Here is a 20,070-nt window from a genome sequence, read left to right as displayed (position 1 = left end):
CTCCTGGCAAGCCGGGGCCCGACTAGGTGCTTGCTGGTCTGCCCAGGTCCTGCAGGCCTTGGAGGTGCATCTTTGCAGGAATTTAGTTGGAACCCACCATGCCTATAAGCATGTAGGGAGGCACACGTAAGACCCGAAACTGCCGACAGCGGCACCAATGCCTCCAGACCCGTTTCCTTTGCTATTTCGGTCTAACCTGGGGCTCCCTCTGCATATCTCTTTGCTTTCCACCCTCAGCCTGCCCACCCGGGCCACCCAGAGCCCAGGGCCCTGTGCTCCGCCTTGCCCTGCCCTCCTCCCGGCAGGATCGCAGCCCTCCCTGTCACCACTGGACGTGGCCCTCGGTTGCACTCCTGTGTCACTATTTCACGGTGGCTTTTCTCTCCGAGAATGCAGACGTGGGTCAGGCTTTGGCCTTTCCCCTTTCCCCTTTCATCCAACCCACCCCAACTGGCCTGCCTCCATTACTGGACAGACAGGTAGTCTGTGTTAAAACATGCCCAGCTTTTCCCAAAATACACAACTTAGCAAAAACACAAAACTTCCATTAAGTTTTCACTAAAACGAGACTAGTTTTGACACAAACTGCTCAGCACATTGAGTCACACTTCAGATGCATTTCCCTCAAGAAAAAATAATAGAGGAACCGTCCACACTTAACACCACTGCACTGCGCTTGCAGGCCCGCCTGCTGCACCACCTGGCAGCACAGTGCCTCCTCCTCCTCCTCCCCGAGATGGCTTCCCTGTGCGCTCCTGGCCTCAAGGACAGCCAGATCCAGGGGCTCGGTTCCCCTGATGACTGACACGATGAAGGAAATGCAGCACAACGCGCCTGCCCAGGCACCGCGACTGCCACCCGCCCGCCCGAAGGCAGCAGCCCTGGGACAAGCCCATCAAAATTCTTGGGAACTGAGAGCACCTGGGGGGGTTGGGGGGGGGGAGCCGGGGCGGGACCAGAGGGGCTGGGGTTGGGGTTGGGGTTGCACGGGGAAGCCCAGGACTGGGAGCAGCAGGTGAGCAGAGCTGGTGCTGAGGAGCGAGCCTGGGACTGCACAGAGGAACCTGCCGACCAGCAAGTGCCCAGAGCCCAGAGTGCCAGGCGTTCGGGGCTGGCGGCGTCCCACAGCGCCTGCTGCCGGGCGGATGAACGGATGCACATGCTGCCTCCCAGCTTACTCCCATGCAGAGCATGGCTGCTTTTGGGTGTATCACACCCTCCCACGCCTGCCGGCACTCCCTCCTGAGGCAGCGGGAGCCGGTTCAGACCTGGCTCTGGAAGGAGCGGGCATGCCAGGGGCCCCATGCGAGGGTGCTTCCTCTCTGGTCCCCAGGGTGCTGCCCACCCAGGGCAGGGGGTCTGTTTTGTCTGTTCTGGAGGCCTGCCAGATCACTCCCCAAGGAAGTGTGGGGCCAAAGTCCCCTTCACAGCAGAGGTGCACTGAATGAGACACCAATTACTGCAATGGCGACAAGACAGAGCCTGTCCACTGTCACTGCCCTGCGCCTCAGGCTTGCCTGTCATCTGCGCCACCTCGCCTGCCGGTCTGGCTTTGCTCAGCCTCGAGCCGGCACTCCTTCTGGCAGCACTGGCGGTACTGGGTTCAAGACCGTGTCTCTATCCCTCTCCTGTGAGAAGAACTTCTGGAAGGCACAGGCTCACCTGGCTTGTCTTTGGATCCCCAGAGCTCAGCACAGGGCCCTCGGGAGTCCCTGCCACCCTCGCCTGCCCCCAACATGCATGTCGATGAGCGTCCATAGGGATAATGGCGGGCAGTCCTCAGGATACTCCCGGAAACACCTGAAAAGAACTCAGGCGGTTTAACTTGGAGAAGCAAAATTCAGGGAGGGAACGACACTCCTCTTCAAGCACTGAGCCTGGACTACAGAGCAGGAGACCCCTGCAGGATGGTAAGCTGCCTGCGGCAGGAAAACGAAGGAGCAGCCAGAACCCTCCCCAGCTCCCTGGGTGCGCGTGAGCCCCTGAAACTCGGCTCCTGCTGGAGGGAGGAGTTCTAGAATGTTGCCTTAAAATAACACAGAGGTGGGCTAAGTGGGTGGGAGGAAGAGCGAGAGCAGGAAATACAGAAGGCACAGGCTGGGGGCAGAGCCAGGCTGGAGCAGCTGTCTCCGTTCTCGGGGACGCCCCCACGAGGCCCCCGTCACCAGCCAGGGGTGAGCAGTACTTCACCACAGCGATGACTGTCCGAGGAGCCGGGAACATGTGAGAACCTCAGAGCTTGCAACCAGCCAGCCCCAACCACACAAACGGCAGGAACCAAAGTGAATCAACAAAGCAACGAAACCAAAGCCAAGGGCAACGCAAGTGCACGATGCGGGCGTGGTGGGCAGCGTCTGTTCCCGCCCCCAGGGGAATCGGGGACCAGCTTCCCTATATCCTCAAACCAGAACTCCTGCTCAGCAGGCCTCCCCTGGGGAATGGTGCCCCAGATGTGGCCCCGAGGCGAGGCCCACTGTTAACACCCATGACTCTGCCCTCCTGACACCACCAGCTCTCACGCTGATGCCAAGCCCCAGGTTGCTGTCTGTCGTCTGAGGCAGGATCCACTCCCGTCCGTCCGTCCACGGCACTTGCCCAGAGGGACTTGCACGGCCTGCACCTGGCTGAGCTGTGTGATGTGAGCGCAGGCAGTGGGGGCGGGGGGAGGGGGCGCACCGGCTCCTGGCCCCCATGGCCGGACTGGCTCCCGCCGTCCTGAGTGCCGCTGTGAGGCAGGAAAGGCGCCAGGGCTGCTGGAGACCCGCGACCTCAGACCAGTTCCGACTGCGCGAGCCTTCTGGCCTGCGGGTTGCCGTGCTGCTGACACACCACGCTCTGCGGAGTGTCACTTGGGCCGGGGCTGTCCCTCGAAGGGGCGCACCAAAGGCCGCCTGACACAGCTGCTGCACTGAACTCAATGGCTGCCAGGGTGCCCAGTCACCCTCTCAGGGAGTCACGGGGGGGTGGGGGGGGTGCCCCCCGGGCACGGTCAGGACACCTGTGAGCCGAGCCCTGCACTTCTCACCACGTCCTTCAAGAGCAGCCACCGGCCCCCATGGAAAGACCTCATGGCAAATTACCAATCCCCCCCCCAAGCCAAGTAAAGTCTCCAAGAAGCAAAGTTCCAAGCTCTCCGACCCAGGCCCCTCCTCCTCAGGTCTGTGCCGGCCCAGGACACAGCGCCATGCAGACTGGCCTCTGCGCCCACCCGCTGAGCGGGAGCTGCCAAGACAGTGCTGCCAGCAGCCGTGTCCACCGCGGCGCACAGGAAGCCCCTTTTCCTGCCATGGCTCTCCAGGCTTCCGGGAAACCTGTGCTGCGAAAGGCCCACCGCTGCTTCCTTCGTGCCAGGCCCAGTTCCTCCGTTCTCTGCACGTGCCTCCGGTGCAGCCGGAAGGCCCGAGAGCTGGGCACACGCTGAGCCGCGCCTGGTCCTGGCCTGCCTGGTCCTGCGAGGGAAGCGGCGTGTCTGGAACAGTCACCTTCCTTTCCGGACCAGGACACCGCCCTGCTTATCGGGCATCAAACCAGCAGCACCGGCCGGCCACGTACCTCCCCCCCTCGGGTCCCAGGGAGTTGGGGAGGGGAACACGGGGCCTTGTCTTAGCTGCTTAAACAACGTTCAAGCACTCCAGAACATTCCTTTACAAACCCGTGTATGCAGAATAAAAATGCCATCTCTTGAGAACGCAGAATCTAAAGGGAGGGCCTGGCCCCTCAGCGAGGGATGAAGTTCATGCTGAACCTCGGTAAAGGTAACACCTACGCTGCCACTAAAATCAAGTCACCGTCAATGAGGAATAAAGCCTTTGCATGCGACCACCTCAGATGTCTGACTCCTGTGGTGACCAGGGGGCTTACCCCCACTTCTCACTGATCAGTGTGCCAGAACGCAGGGCGGCGAGGACAAAAGAGCAGCTGCCAACGACACGGCTTCTTTCTGCGTAAAGAGCGGCCATTTCATCAGGGCACGTGGTGAACGCATCTCGCTAAGGCCTCACTGAGTTCCCCTCGCCCTGGAGGAAACAATCGGCGGCGGTGGCAAGACTGAAGAACAGGCGCAGCCCCCACCCCGTGCGCAGAGCGGCGCTCCACATCTCCACCCTCTGCCCCTCTGCCGAGGGCCAAGGCTGGACAAGGAAGTGACAGGCCCCAGCAGAGGGAGGAGGGGACTACTGACTCACTAGCGAAGGTCTGAAAGGTTTCAGTGAGGTGCCTGTGGCGTGCTCCACACTTAGGCCAAAGGGCACTCCGCCCTGCCCCCCCTGCTCTCTGCAGGCTGAGCCCCCTCTCGCAGTTCCTCCAGGGGGAGTCCAACTCTGTGCTGCTGGCCCGCCCGCCAGGCCTCCCACCACCTGCCCCCATGCAGGGCGGCAGCGCGTTCTCTCTGCTGCTCCTGCCAGAAGCTGTGCCGTCGCCTATGGCTTCTCAGTCACCCGCCTCCACCCCAGAGCAAATGCATTTGACTCTTGTTTCAAAACATCCAGAACAGCCACCATCTCACTGGCAGCATCTCTTGCCTCATCACCGCCAGCCGCCTCCCACCGTCCCTGGACGCTCCTGCCAGCACCTCGCCCTTAAGACCTGAGGCTGCGCACTCTTCTCTGGGAAGTCCCAGCTCCCCTCAGAGTAAGACCCGTATCTGCAATGACCTTCAAGGCCCTGGTGGAGCTCGACTGCACCTCCCTTCACTCGGCTCCAACACACGGTGCACTCTGGCCTCAGGCCTCTGCAGGTGCCTCCCCTGCAGCCCAGGCCCTGCTCAAGCACTGAACCCCACCACCCACAGCCCCGAGCACAGCGCCTGCTGGAACCAGGACCCCGGAGGCCTTGCCCAGCGCTGATACGGCTCCGCCCCCAGGTACCTTCCTGGTCGCTGTGGGCTGCCATGCTTTAGAGCACACCTTTATGAGACTGGGGGTCTGTTTTGCTCACGGATGTGTCCCTACCACATTGGAACAGTGTCCTGCTGTGGCAGACAAGAGTGTTTGTGACTTGAGTGTCCAGACTTTCCTCCTGTGACCAACAACAAACCCAGAACCCAAACAGCACACCCATCGATGTGACAACTTCCCTGTGAGAGCAAAGTGACAAACTGACTGATGAGTCATCAGCTCATAGGACCAGGGAGGTGCTGGGAAAAGCTGTCCGTCGAATTCATGAAATGAACCACGAAAAACGAGAGGAAAGTGACACACTTCACAGAGGAAATCCGGAACCGCCAGACCCGCACTGCTGCTCACAGGAGTGCCGGCTCCCGAGGCGGAGGCGGGGGCCAGGGAGGCAGCCGCTCCGACTCCCTGGCTCCTCAGCTGCTGGAGGGAGGGCCGTCTTCTCCCTTCACCGCCTTCAGGGCCCTCTAAGGACAAAGGCCTCCCACACTCGCCAACTGCTTTTGTTCGACTTGCTGGTGAAGCAAAAACACTCAGTCACTGCCTTCACCGAGTCTTAAATACAGTACTAGGACACAATGCGAGGTTTTACTGAGAAAAAGTGAATGTTTAATTATCTTGTGAATCTACTTAGAAAAACACACAAGCAAAGTTCACAACTATAAATTTAAACCTTTTGGACTAGAAAACACACAAACAACAAACACAAAACCACAGGCATGAACTGTAAACCTGTACTAATTACCAACTAGTCTTAAGGTTAATTCTTAGTAGTTCAGTATTTCCTCCTTGGCAAGTGTAACAGCTGTAGCACCAATGACCTCCCACAGAGCTGCTGGGATGGGCGGCCAGGCAGGGAGATGCTCCGTATGCACCACCCGCACGAGCGGCCCACTCGCACCCACGGGAGGCACGTGGAGATGGAGGTCACACGCTGACCCTCAGGGCAATGGAAAGAAGACAGAGGGCACACGTGTCACACAGCTTTAATGTAGTGCATTCGTAGAAAAGAGGCCAGCTTTCGCTCCCAGGCGTGCTCTCGTCCTTATAGTTTAACACCATGATTTAGAAGATGCAGACGTTATTGCCTAAATATTATTCTATACATTTCCACCAGCGCCCAGGAATTTCAGGCCGCTGCTCTATCACACCATCGTTCCCGGTTACAGCTTTAGCTCATTGGCAATCTTGGAAGCAATGTTTTTGAAAGCGATGGACGTCCCTGATATCCGCTTGAACCGCACCCCGTTCAGAGACAGTCTTGGCAGCTTGCACACCTCCATCTCCCACTGCACGAGGCTCTCCGCGTGCCCGTCGCCGTGGACACAGAAGAGGAGGAAGCGCTCTCTCTGCTCGTAGTCGCAGTTGTTGGCGTCCAGCACTTTGCGGATCTCCCGCATCATGTCGCTGGGGTCCATGGAACTAGTGGTTTTCATGCTCCAGGTGAAGCGCAGGGAGCGAGGTTTTGCTTCTTTATTTTCATCCTTTTGCTCAGCAGATACGTTGCGACTGAAACGCACAGCGGCAGGTTTATTTTCATTTGCACGGGACAGCCGGCCCTCTACTCTAGCTAGCGCACGACCAGCTCTCCAGCACAGCGCGGAGCCGGGCCGTTTTCCTGCACAGGCTCACACGTGGTTATCTGTTTCTTTTCTAAGAAATAACCATCTACTTGCTTCCCTCTAAAGGCATAGGCCACACATGCAGAAAATCTACCTGGCTGTAAGACCTTCACCCAGTCGTGTACTTACTAAGGAAATTAAGTCATGTACTTACTAAAATTAAGAAAATAGTTAAATCAGGCAAAGTAGAGAGAGCTGCCCACATGTCCAAGAGCCCAGCTCTGCCCCAGGCTGAGCACAGGCGGCAAGGAGCCCTCAGCCCCTCACAGGGGCCCTGCTCGGCTCCTGTGACGCTCCTCACTCAACAGCCCCCGCCGGCACTGTGACGGGATAACCGGCGACTCAGCAGTTCAACCTGCTTTCCCTGCCACCAGCCCCACAGGCTGAGCACATGGCTGTGTGTGTGTGGGGGGGGGGGGGGGGGGGGGGGGGGGGCGCACTCTCTCAATCCCCTGCACCCACTTCCATTATTTTCCCTTCTACTTTAATTTAAACATCTAGTTTCAGTTTTAAAAAAATTCTTACATGACATTATCTTGCTAGTGCAATAAAAAAAAAGTGTTAAGGCTTATTTGTTGCTGAGCAAAAGTGACCTGTTTGAATGCAAACTATGGACTCGCAAAGTTCAAGCCGAAGTCCCCACATCCATAGACGTCACAGTGGGGCCCAGCCAGGGTTCTCTTGCAACCCCAAAACAGGCCTCCTACTGCCTTACTGTTAATCGTTATGGACACAAACTGCCATTCACAGTCTCCTCCGTGTACACCTGGAGGCCTCGATTAGGATGGTGAACACCTAACACTCGTGCGCATTTAACACACCCAGCGTAAAATGTTAAATACGCTTAATCTTAGGGCAAAGTCGTTAGCAGTGCTGAGGGTAGGCCACAGGTTTTACTGTGCATTCAGTTCCCTGGTGCTGACCTGCTGATAGGGTATTCCGCTGGATTCACATCCACCCAAACGGACTGGAAGCTTCCTATGTATAAAATTCTGCCGGGCACTGAATGGCCATAAAAAGGAGCAAGAGCTCTCAGACGCAGTCGGGGTGTGGGAGGAGGACTGCCCCCTGAGGCACAGCAGTGACCAGAGGGTCCCAGAGCCAGGAGGGCCCACCCCCTGGCAGGAGCCAGGGGGGGAGGAACCGCTCCTGGAGGGGCTTCTGGGGAGGACTCCATCCCGGAGGCGGGAAAGCATCTCCATGTGCGAGCAGAGGCACAGGGCGGACATGAGCAAGTGTGCCAACAGACGGACTGGGCAGTGTACGCACTCTCTTGTCACAGACCAGGAGGCAGGTCCTGTGACTCCCTTCCTATCATGGAGGGGAACAAGCTCAGGACAGCTAGAGCCTGCGCCAGGCTAGAGTGGGCAGGCCTGGGGCATACGGCTGCCCGGCTCTCACCCCAACAAGCTGCCTCAACTGAGGCAGGCTGCTGAGGGTCTACAGGGCCTCGCATGGACATGGTCGGCCAGGCAATGGGGCCACTGCAGGTTTTCATTCAGAAAAGTCCTATGACAGAGCTGTGCTTTAGAGAGACCAGGAAGAGAGCCAATGGGTGTCAATAAGGACCTGAGCAGCATGTGGCAACCACTGTAAAGGGCACAGGGAGGGACCAACCACGGAGACGGAGTCCTGAGCCTCGCTGGTGACTCCTTTGTCCCCAATCTGAGCAATGACAGCTATACCAGATTTTAAAGCAAAACACTCGCCTGGCTGGCATGGCTCAGTGGTTAAGCATTGATCTATGAATCAGGAAGTCATGGTTCAATTCCTGGTCAGGGCACATGCTCAGACCGCAGGCCTGATCCCCAGTATGAGGCGTGCAAGAGGCAGCCAATTGGTGATTCTCTCATCACTGATGTTTCTACCTCTCTCTCCCTCTCCCTTTCTCTCTGAAATCAATAAAAATACATTAAAAAATAAAATAAAACACTTGAAAACATAGTCACTGTTCTAAAAATCTAATTTTCCCTAGCTGGTTTAGTTCAGTGGATAGAGTGTCAGCCTGTGGACTGAAGGGTCCTGGGTTTGATTCCAGTCAAGGGCACATGCCCAGGTTGCGGGCTTGATTCCTGGTAGCGGGCGTGCAGGAGGCAGCCAGTCAATGATTCTCTCTCATCATTGATGTTTCTCTCTCTCCCTCTCCCTTCCTCTCTGAAATCAATAAAAATGTATTCAAAAACCTAATTTGAAATTTCTACTCACTGCTTTCATTTTTGAGACTAGATCTATGCCAGGAGTCACTGAGCTATCTGGAGTGCTCCCACCAAACCCAGACCTAAGTTCCTGTTGTTAGGGCCCAGACAGTGGCACCCTGGCGCCCTCCTGTGGTCCTGGGGTGTAGCACACCTCTGGCCCAGGCCCACCGCCAGGGGGCAGCAGTGGCACTGCCTCTTCCCAACCACAGAACCCAGACCCACCAAACCCACAGGACAGCAGGAAGAGCATCACCGCAGCCACAGTTTTTAACATAAAATATATTTAAAAAATCATTTCCCTCACCTGGAGCCCTCATATCTCCCGTTCCTCTCATATTCGGTCGGAAGCCTGAACGAACAGGACGCAGAAGCAGAGAAGTGGAAGAGAGAAAAGAGGTCTTACACAGCAGCACACGAAGCCCGGTGCAAACCAAGAAACCCAAGTCACCGGTGAGCTTAGGTCTCTCTCATGGTGGCCCAGACAGCGCTCCGCCTCTCCAGGTGTCCGCCACCTACTCGGCCTGCACACTGGCTTCCCAGACCCGGCAGGTGCCCTGCCCAGCCCTGGCAGCAGAGCACTCGTGGCCTTCGACTGGAGGTACGCTGGCCTTTTAAAAACTCCCCAAAGTGTAATGGCTTTCCATGAAAGGGAACTGGATTTATCAGCTGAATTCTACATTCAAGCAGATAATTGTCTTTCCAAGAAAAACCTGGAAACTAGGAAGATCAACTCAAAGCCACCACCACGTGGCATTTCCCGCAGGAAGAAAGTGGTCTTCCCAGTTTGTGGTAAAGACTCACGTTAACCAAGCCTCTCAGGGGCCCACAGGTTTCACTGAGTAAGAAACAGTAGCCAGCCTTCCAGGGAGCGGAGAGGCACAGGCACAGGGCGGCCTCCAGGGCAGACTTTCTGCCTCAGGTGTGTGCGTTCCAAGGCAGTGAGCAACATTTTTGGTCTCTTGACTGTCAGCATAAAAAAATAGTCATCTCACCCTAGCCAGTTTGGCTCGCCCTCGGACTGAGGGTCCTGGGTTCGATTCTGATCAAGAGCACGTACCTCAGTTGTAGGGCTTGATCCTCGGCACTGGTTGGATCATGTGCAGAGGGCAACCAACTGACGTGTCTCTCTCACAATTGATCTCTCTCTCTCCCCCTTCCTCTCTCTCTAATATTAATAAACATCCTCCAGTAAGGATTTAAAAAAAAAAAAAAAAGGTCTTCCGGTAGGAACAGCATACATTACAGTGCTTCAATTAAAAACAAGACATGCTTGCCCTAGCTGGTTTGGCTCAGTGGATAGAGTGTCGGCCTGTGGACCAAAGGGTCCTGGGTTCGATTCTGGTCAGGGGCACATGCCTGGGGTTGTGGGCTCGATCCCCAGTGGGAAGCGTGCAGGAGGCAGCCAATCAGTGATTCTCTCTCATTATTGATGATTCTATCTTTCTTCCTCTCTGAAATCAATAAAAATATATTAAAATAAAAAATAAAATAAAAACAAGACATGCTTGCATGGTGGGCATGGCACAGTGGTTGAGCATTGACCTATGAACCAGGAGGTCACAGTTGGACTCCCGGCCGAGGCCTATGCCCGAGTTGCAGCTCAATTCCCAGTGTGGGGCATAGAGGAGGCAGCCAATCAATGATTCTCTCTCATTATTGATGTTTCTCTCTCTCCCTCTTTCTCCCTTCCTCTTTGAAATCAATACAAATATTTTTTTAAAGACCCACGAAAAACAAGATATGCTTTCTTCAGTGGTTGGTGGAAAGTGGCTTTTAGTAAAATACTATTTACTCTTCAACTCTGAAAATATTACAACATTTCTGCTATGCAGTGCCCCAAACCTAATAGGCTATAAAGTGTGAGTTTTAGACTTGTCTCTCATTTCAGAATATGAGCTAATTTCCCTCTCACTTTAGAGCCTTTTGCTAATTCAATCCTCTATGAAATGAAAAATGATGACATACACAATCACAACTTACCTCTGCCCGCTTGAGGCTGCCCATGAAATGTACACTAATGTTACTGCACATCTCATTCCTCAAACAGAAGCATGCTGAGTGTTATTAGTATGAAGACAGAATTATTCGGTTGCTAAATAATTCTACTGAAGAAAGAAAATGCACAGAGCATGCGCAGGCCTCTTGTTATGTGGGTGCCGCAGCCCCTTTCAAAATGCCTGAAAGAGTTAATCTATTTCTTCCCCCAGTTTCCTTTCAAGGAAATAAGTATTTAGTTCTCAGCAGAAAGTTTAGTTAAAAAAATAAAACAAAAAACAAACAGGGCTAAAAAGCCAAACCTGATGTTAATTGCAGGAACCATTTTGGGGTGAGGATTGAAAAAAAAAGTATATATATAAATCCTACCTTTTGATAAACCTGAATGACATGTTTCTAAAAGAAATTAAGCCAAAAATAAAAATTAACGAAAATGACTTGTACAAATGAAATATAAATTCAGTCAATTATAAAGAGAAAGAAAAACAACAAATAAAACAGGCTCCTTTTCTGTCCAATGAACAATGAAACAGTGATATGTGTTGAAAAAGTAAATTACAGATAATTGAGGATGTGAACTTTAATTATAAACATTTAAAAATCTGTACTTGTAAGCAAAAACTCAGCAGTGACACTGACATCAGTTGTAATGAGTTTGTTTAAGGCTCTTCACATGGCTCTATGTTAAGACAATAAAGTCAACATCTTGTCTGAAATAAATGACTTAAGTCATTTGCAATAAACTAGTAATAAAACATTTTTCAATTTTCTTCAGAATATCTTATGAACAAAAATTTCACGTTCTTATACAGAAACATTAAAAATTTCATTATAAAATGTTTAACCATTAAGAGAATCATTGCTTACTTCAGGAAGGTAATTTAAACATTAACAGTAGTTATAAATTACTTTTTAAGAAAAAGTAACTTACTAGGGTTTTAAATAAAGCAGATTTTCAGTTTTAGATATTGAAATGAATGGAAATTTCATGACTGTATAACAATGGGTGATTCATTTTTATGTTTTAGGAATAAACTCAAAGAGCCCAATTTAAAAAAAGTGACTCTGCTTGTAAAACATTTTAGGAAAATGCTTAGGCTGTGAGGAACAGAATCTGACCAAAGAAACTTGAAATTGCTGGTCAGGCTGGTCTGACCACGCGATCAGCCTTCCTGGGCAAGAGTGGCCTGGGCTTGTCAAACGACTTGGAAAGCCCGTGGCTGCCACTGAGCACAGGAGGCACGGGGACGTGTCTGCCGCTGGACTGACTGAATGGATCCCTGTGTTTTGTTTCGTTTTTCTAATCTGGGGTGATGTTGGCAGTGCTTGAGACATTGACCCATTTAAAAATATCTAACTACTGTAGGTACTACAACCAAGCACTTCATAACCAGATCAGAAGTGGTACACAGCAAGTAGAGAAGATCATGCATTGAAAAGGTTTTGTAAATATTTAAGCACTACATGAAGGCAGTATTACTCAACAGTTTGTTTTAGTTGAAAACTGATTAAAAGGTCTTTAAAATGTATTTTCATTCCTGAGTTTTCTACCTGAGGAAAGTCAGGGTTATTGGTCAAGGACCTAGGACTGCTTTTCTAATTTTTCCGCCCACGAATCCCTTGAGGTAGAGAGAGCAGGAAGCTGCAGGCCTGAGGCCTCACCTCACTCCTGCCGAGTGCACAGGGCCTCAGAGGTGGCAGGGCCCACAGCTCGCCCAAACTACAGGGCATTTGGGCAGAGCTGGGCGTAGGTTTCCTGGGGCCTGCTCTCTGCCCACCGCACCAGGGCAGGTCTCCTGTGCAGATTCTAAGTGCCAACCCGAGCCTTTCAGGGACCTGAACACAGCTACAGCTGTTAGGGGAGGCCCAGATGCTGAGAAGACTACAGCAGAAGGACCGACTGTCTTTACGAATAAACTGACTACATCTGAAGGAGAGCACCAAGGAGACTCCAGACCTCAGCCTGCAAACTTGCAAACAGAAGACGATGACCTTTCTGGAAAATGTGGAGGTAGAAACTAAAACAAGATGACCCCCTGGAATTTTTAAACAAGAAACCTCAACCTCCAAGTTCGATTCAGATACATGAAATAAGCTTAGTTAGAATCTTAAACATGTGCCCCATACCTCTCAACCACATCTCCAATTTCTTCTATAAAATTGAGTGATATCTACTTCACAGGGTAGACTGTGGAGATTGATGAGTGTGTGTGTGTTTATATATGTAAAATGAGTATAGCTATACCTGAAATTCTACAGACATCTTATCTTAGTGCACAGAAAGCAGTCAAAAATTTTTATCAATGATAGTACATGTATCAAGATGATTTTTATTTTTTTAAATTATCTTTTTATTGATTCAGAGAGGAAGGAAGAGGGAGATAAAAACATCAATGACGAGAGAGAATCATCAATCGGTTTGCCTCCTGCATGCCCCTCATGGGATGGAGCCCGCAACCCAGGCATGTGCCCTGATCGGGAATTGAACCGAGACCTCCTGGTTCATAGGTCGCTGCTCAACCACTGAGCCACGCCAGCTGGGCTTAAGATTATTTTTTAAAACAAAGCACAAAGGAGATAATTAAATAAATTCAAGGATTTTAATGATGGGCCCACAACAGACCAAAGGGCAGGGCCACTACATTGACCGCTATGACTAGTGCTTAGCCAGACCTGACTGCTGCACCTCCATTCTGTGCTCAAAGGGCAACCCACCAGGTGACAGCAGGCAGCAGGGCCAGGGAGGGAAACAGCCAAGGGAATGACACCCAGCGCCATCTCCTACCACCCACGTTTCAGCGGCCGATTCCATTTCAGCCCAGTCCCCAGGAGGGAGCGGGGGACAGGGAGGCCTGGGGTGACACTGAAGGGAAGGAGTGAATTATTCTGCGGGGGGGTCAAAAAACTCTTCCTGGATTGGACTTCAAACCTGGCAAGACCCTTTAGAACATCTGCTCTCTGCCCAGCCTGGAGCATAGAGTCTCAGCAAAGGGGCCAGAAGAGAGTGAGAGGCAGGCGGGAACCTCTGACTGCTCTGGCCCCAGTCAGTGCTCCTGACGTCAGAAGTCCTCCCTCATCGGGTATTCAGTAACAAACATCATCTGGGGAACAGTTTAAAGTGACTCGTCTAACTTTTAGGTGATTGATCTAAAATAAAACTATGTGAGGAATCAAGGAGACTTATAAAGTGGTATTTAACTTCCAGTTTAAATACAAAGGCCCCATGAAACTGAGCAAGCTAATGGGCCAGAGGGAGTGAGGCACAGAGGAGGCGCCAACCATTCTGGACCCTGAGAAAATGCACTGCTGTGCTGAGCAGACAGACGAACAGGAGGGTCTGAAGCAGGTAAACCTGCAGGACACCCGGACACACGAGTGCACAGCGAGGCGGCTCAGTTTCTCGGGCATCCTGGACATGCAGGGCTCTCAGGCGTCCTGGTGAGGTCCTGGCTAAAGGTGCCTTTGACTATTTGCTGCTGGAACGAGGTGGCCGCTTTCCCTTTTCCTCTAGTAGCAGCCAATGTTTCTAGGCATCTGCAACCTCTACAGCTCGATTATGGACATAAGTTAAAATACCTCAAGGGATCCACAGACATGTCCCAAGGCCCGGAATGACAGCCTGCTGAACACATGAAGAATTTCATACACGACCAGATACTAGTTTCCTTCTGAGCACAAACCAGAGATTTTATTCGCATAACTACACCATTTCAGAAAGGTACACTGAGATCAACAGAGAGCACAACTGCAAGACTCAGACTTTAAGACACTTAGTGCTCCTCAGTGACAACGAAGTGAAAGGAGAAGAGGAACTGTGTCGTTCTTGGTGAGCGCTCACAGAGCGCCAGCCCTGCCTGCCCTGGTCTGGGGTTCTGCTCCACCAAAGTGACCATCTATGCAGACAAATGTGTCATGCAGCCCGGCCGGTTGGTTGAGCATTGACCTATGAACCAGGTCACAGTTCGATCCCCAGGTTGCGGGCTCGATCCCCAGTGTGGGGTGTGCAAGAGCAGGCGATCGATGATTCTCTCTCATCATTGATGTTTCTATCTCTCCCTCCCTCTCTCTGAAATCAGTAAAAACATATATTTTTTAAAAAGTGTGATGCAAGGAACAGTAAGGAGCCACGACCTCCCAAGTGCTGGGAAACGTTTCCTGGGATTCTCTTCTAAAACCTTTCAGTCTAGTTAAAGAAAGAAACCAGAAAAACATGAGCTAAAGACAAATGAACTGCAGCCAGGCTGGCTTCACACACACAGAAGACATGTCTCCTCTTGCTGCAAACCACCAGCTCCACCTGGCACTTACCTCCTTGTGAGTTTTGAGGTTAATTTACTGAATAGATTAGCGGAGCCTCGGCTTCGAGCCTGTGACAATGGCGTGGCTTCGTGGGACAGGCTGGGCGAGGCGGGTGGGCCGTTATAGGTGGCAGTCCGCCGCTCGCGGGGCTGGCCGTGGAACGTGCTGCGACTGGCAGTGCCCCTGGGGAAGCGGACGCGATCCGGGGTGGCCGCACTGCTGATGCTGTGTGTGGAAGCAACTGGGGTTCTCTGGTCAGGAACAGTGCTAGAAGATGAGGAAGCACAGAGCTTTACATTTCATTCACCAAATCCTGTCTTTGTGGCAAACATGGCACACAAACATTCAGTCACAATATACCTTTTATCTAAAGTGGAGAGAACCAGCTTTAACAAAACAAGACCCCAGGGGTGTTTCGCAGGACTGAGAAGCAAAAGTAAGTTGAATGGGAAAGGGGACCTGAGGAATCGTTTGTAATGGAACAAAGCCTTGTGGAGTTTAAGGGAACAGCAGACATATTTCCAGGACAAGATAATGCGGGGATGCCGAAACCGGTTTGGCTCAGTGGATAGAGCGTCGGCCTGCGGACTGAAAGGTCCCAGGTTCGATTCCGGTCAAGGGCATGTACCTGGGTTGCAGGCACATCCCCAGTAGGAGATGTGCAGGAGGCAGCTGATTGATGTTTCTCTCTCATCAATGTTTCTAACTCTCTATCTGTCTCTCCCTTCCTCTCTGTAAAAAAACCAATAAAATATATTAAAAAAAAAAAAAAGATAATGCGGGGAAATTCTAGGACATAGCATGGCTTGAAACTCAAGCGTTCTTCTTTTGCTTCCCCCTCAAATTGCTCCCATGCAGAGGCCCGTGCCCATATGGAAGAAAGAGAGGCTATGCCAGTGAAATTGAAGAACAAGCAACTGAAAAGTTTTGGACGCGCACGATGGCATAGCTGTTGTGACACGCCACACGCTGAACGTGACCTGGAGAAAGGGGTCCTCCCCAATCTATAGGATGCGAAAGCAAGAAGACACACCGATGACCGAGGCCACCACCAGACAGGATGTGCGGGACTAACACACACTCAGGAAGCACACTGTGGACAACTGTGACGAGCCTGGGCTATGAAATCCACGGCGCGAGTTAGGAAGCAGCGGGTACACGTTGGTGCCGCGAGGAAGGTGCATTTTCCTTACACAGCCTGGACGTTATCTCCTTCACTGTCTAGTGGAGGTAACAGCATCTTGGGGGGCCCAGAGGCTGGCATGGACATCGACTTCTGATGTCTCAGCCGCCAGGTGGGAGGTGTGGTGCAGGTGAGGCGGGGCTAGCTGCGTAAGCGAACGTTTCTGTCAGGCTGGGAGGGGGTGGGGTTTGGGCAGAGGCAGAAACAACGATGTGATGGACCAGCGACAAAGAGCAATCTGTGGTTTAAAGCACAGCTTCCTCCCCAACCATCTCAGAACAAAACCTCTTAAATAGTTCCGGGGAGATAGAGACCGCCAAGATGGCGGCATAGGTAAACACCGGAGACTGCTGCCGCAAACAACCACTTCAAAAATACAACTAAAAGACGGAATGGATATCACCCAGAACCACAGGAAGGCTGGCTGAGGAGAGACTCTTCAACTAGAAGGAAAGAGAACAGCATTCCGAGGCTCAGAGGAGGCACAGTGTGGAAAATTTAAAGGTGCGGAGGAGCGCGTGCAAAGCGGGCTGGTGGCTGAGGGCATGGTTGTTGTTTTCAATCAGGAGGGAGTCTCAGACTCTGAGCTCCAGATCCGGGCGAGTCTCTAGGGACTCGGACTCAAACGGGAGAAGCGGGATTGTCCGGCATCAGTTGGAACGTGAGGGCAGCTTTCTCTCCGAGGTTTGCAGCGGTTGCTGGGGTTCTGAGAAGCAGAGCCTCTGGGAACGGGACTGAGAGCAGCCATAACTGCTCCCTCCACCCGCCCTGTTGATCCCGCCCCGCCCAAGCCCTGCGCAGAGCCATTTGCCGGATCGCCTCTGGAAAAGGCTAGATTAGCACCTCCCCAGAGGACAGAAGTTTTCCCACAGCTGATTCTCACAGCCAGTCGGCCTGATGGTCAAATCCCTCTAGTATTAACTACAACAATCAAGGCTTAACTCGAACAAGACAGCGCACAAAGACCACAAGGGGGGTGCACCAAGAAAGCATAAAAAATGCGGAGACAAAAAAACATGACAGAAATGGAGGATATAGAGCTAAAAAACGCAATTTTGAGGGCTTGCAATAAACTTGAGGAGAGCCTCATGAAAACTAATGAGACCCTCGATGCTATGATAAAGAAACAACTAGAAATTAAGCATACACGGACTGAAATAAAGAATATTATGCCCAATAGCGGACCAGAGGAGTGCAAGAATCAAGCCAAAGATTTGAAATGCGAAGAAGCAAAAAATACCCAACCAGAAAAGCAAAATGAAAAAAGAATCCGAAAATACGAAGATAGTCTAAGGAGCCTCTGGGACAGCTTCAAGCGCACTAATATCAGAATTATAGGGGTGCCAGAAGATGAGAGACAGCAAGATATTGAAAACCTATTTGAAGAAATAATGGGAGAAAACTTCCCCCACCTGGTGAAAGAAATGGACTTACAGGTCCAAGAAGCGCAGAGAACCCCAAACAAAAGGAATCCAAAGAGGACCACAGCAAGACACATCATAATTAAAATGCCAAGAGCAAAAGACAAAGAGAGAATCTTAAAAGCAGCAAGAGAAAGAGACTCAATTACCTACAAAGGAATACCCATATGACTGTCAGCTGATTTCTCAACAGAAACTTTGCAGGCCAGAAGGGAATGGCAAGAAATATTCAAACTGATGAATAGCAAGAACCTACAACCAAGATTACTTTACCCAGCAAAGCTATCATTCAGAATTGAAGGTCAGATAAAGAGCTTCACAGATAAGGAAAAGCTAAAGGAGTTCATCAGCACCAAACCAGTATTATACGAAATGCTGAAAGGTTTCCTTTAAGAAGAGGAAGAAGAAGAAAAAGGTAAAGATACAAATTATGAACAACAAATATGCATCTATCAACAAGTGAATCTAAGAATCAAGTGAATAAATAATCTGATGTACAGAATGAACTGGTGATTATAATGAATCAGGGACATAGAAAGGGAATGGACTGACTATTCTTGGGGGGAAAAGGGGAATGGGAGATGCGGGAAGAGACTGGACAATAATCGTGCACCTATGGATGAGGACAGTGGGTGGGGAGTGAGGGTGGAGGGTGGGGCGGGAACTGGGAGGAGGGGAATTATGGGGGGGAAAAAAAAAGAGGAACAAATGTAATCTGAACAATAAAGATTTAATAAAAAAAAAAAGTTCCGGGGATTCCGGAGCACCTCCTAACCTGTAGCTCCCCACCTCTCCCCAGCAGTAATTTTGAAAGTGTATTCATTCGCTTTAAAGAAAAGAAGACATCTTCCACGTTTGGGTCTTTATGCCAGAGGGACAAGGTCTTCTGAGCTGTGTGTGGCAGCGCCTACTCTACAGAGAGCCCATGTGGTCAGGCCCATGACGAGCACAGACACACTGCTCCCCACCTGTTCCCAGAGTTGAGAATCTTCCTACTCACTGGACATTCACTTCTTCATAAGTCAAAATCCCTAAGGGGTCCAGGGGCCCCCTTTTTCCAGGTGGAACTAATGAGCAGATGAGCCGTGTACAGAGAGAGGCAGAGTGGCTTCCTGCCCGCAGTTGCCCTGGCACACGCTGCGGGACAGAACCGTGACCTCACTTCATCCCAGCGCCAGTGTGTCCTTGGAACAGCCGAGGGCAGTTTCTTTCCTTTAAGGAGAGTTGGATGTGGAACTCCGGCCATACCTTCAGTGTCTTTCGGCAGAAATCCCTCCGGGTCCTCAAGTCCTGGAGCCACCCGTTCTATCCCTCCTGCCCTACCATCCAGAGCAGCGGTGCTGTCCTGTGGGTGTCAAACCCTAGCAGTGCTTCAGCCAGCCCAGCCACCTCTCCCATCTCCTCACAGGCAGGGCCCATCCTGTCTTCACTGGTCCCCCGGCCTTCACCCACACGCCCTCCAGTGTGTCCACCAGTGAGCTAACATATAAACCCGACCTTGTCACTCATAACCTTTCAAAAGCACAGTGTTCAGGATGAAGTTCAAACTCCTCATCTGGCACCCAGGTAGCATCCTAAGCACCCAGAGCCTGGCTCCTGCCCTCTCTCCTGGCTTAACCTTCTACGTCACCTCCCAGAACTCGGCCAGCAGAGAACTGTGGCTTGTGCAGGGGCTAAGTGCTCTCCTGACGGGAAAGGAAGGTCAATGCAATGAGCACTAGAATTTTGGTAGTCCCACTATGAGGACTACCAATAATAAATTGCTCAATAAGACCTTCTTGTCCCTGAATTTTTGAGAATTTTGCCCTCTGACTTGGGAGAGTGGTTCTACCACAGTCATAGACATACTGGAAACAAATGCTACAGAAACATAAAAATAGATCCGGTTTTGTGTTTTTGCCACTCTGCACTCCCTTTCCCTATGACAAAAAAACACGTGAATCCTGCTTTAGCGGGGAGGCTCCTGGGCCCCAGATGCTGCTGACTCCACCCCACAACAAGTTGTGTCCGGCAGTGACAGGCTTAGAGTCAGACCAACAGGGACGGAGGAGACACCCAGGCTTCCTGGGTGTGGGAAGACGGTAAGTCTGATCCTACTGGGCCAAACCAGGGACCCAGGACAGGAAGGACAGAATGAGGAGCTGCACCAACTGTCCCTGCACTTTCTAGTTGTAGGCAGAGATGACCTGTTTCATGAAAGCTTGAATGCACTGGGCCCTGTCACCTGCCACACAGAGTCCTAAAGGATTCAACTACGTGAAGAAATGCTTACTTGTCCCCAATACATACAGACATACATAGACATACGTATAACTTTATTTTTAACAAGTTACAGATAAATACAACTCTTTCTACTCTGTATCTGCTCAGGGCAGGGCCAGGGTCAGCACTCTTTACCCCCTGCCAGCAGCTGTCACGGTCTCGCCCACGCTGGGAGCTGATGGACAGATGCCGTAAGGA

The 20,070-nt window shown here is 51.5% G+C and overlaps 1 protein-coding gene across 7 annotated transcripts in view; it reads right to left on the bottom strand.

Moving 5' to 3' along the window:
- Positions 1-5,474: 5,474 nt before the first annotated feature.
- Positions 5,475-20,070, bottom strand: part of MARK3 (microtubule affinity regulating kinase 3) — a 96,109-nt gene continuing 81,513 nt past the window's right edge. For 3 of the 7 annotated variants that reach the window (XM_070411649.1, XM_070411675.1, XM_070411680.1), the window contains 4 exons: positions 15,016-15,273; positions 11,077-11,103; positions 9,017-9,061; positions 5,475-6,401 (listed from right to left, as the gene is read on the bottom strand). In XM_070411649.1, coding sequence (XP_070267750.1) covers positions 6,056-6,401; positions 9,017-9,061; positions 11,077-11,103; positions 15,016-15,273 — 676 coding nt within the window. In that variant the 3' untranslated portion in view covers positions 5,475-6,055. Of the gene's footprint in view, positions 6,402-9,016; positions 9,062-11,076; positions 11,104-11,127; positions 14,891-15,015; positions 15,274-20,070 lie in introns of those variants that run through there. The other 4 variants (XM_070411663.1, XM_070411656.1, XM_070411669.1 and 1 more) reach the window with 4 other exon arrangements.

Source organism: Myotis yumanensis, unplaced genomic scaffold (genome assembly GCF_028538775.1).
Source record: "Myotis yumanensis isolate MYYU_CA2020_CCGP unplaced genomic scaffold, mMyoYum1.0.hap1 SCAF_1, whole genome shotgun sequence".
NCBI classification, from domain to species: domain Eukaryota; kingdom Metazoa; phylum Chordata; class Mammalia; order Chiroptera; family Vespertilionidae; genus Myotis; species Myotis yumanensis.
Note: the sequence above shows the minus strand (reverse complement) of the source record. Positions and strands in the feature narration are given on the sequence as shown.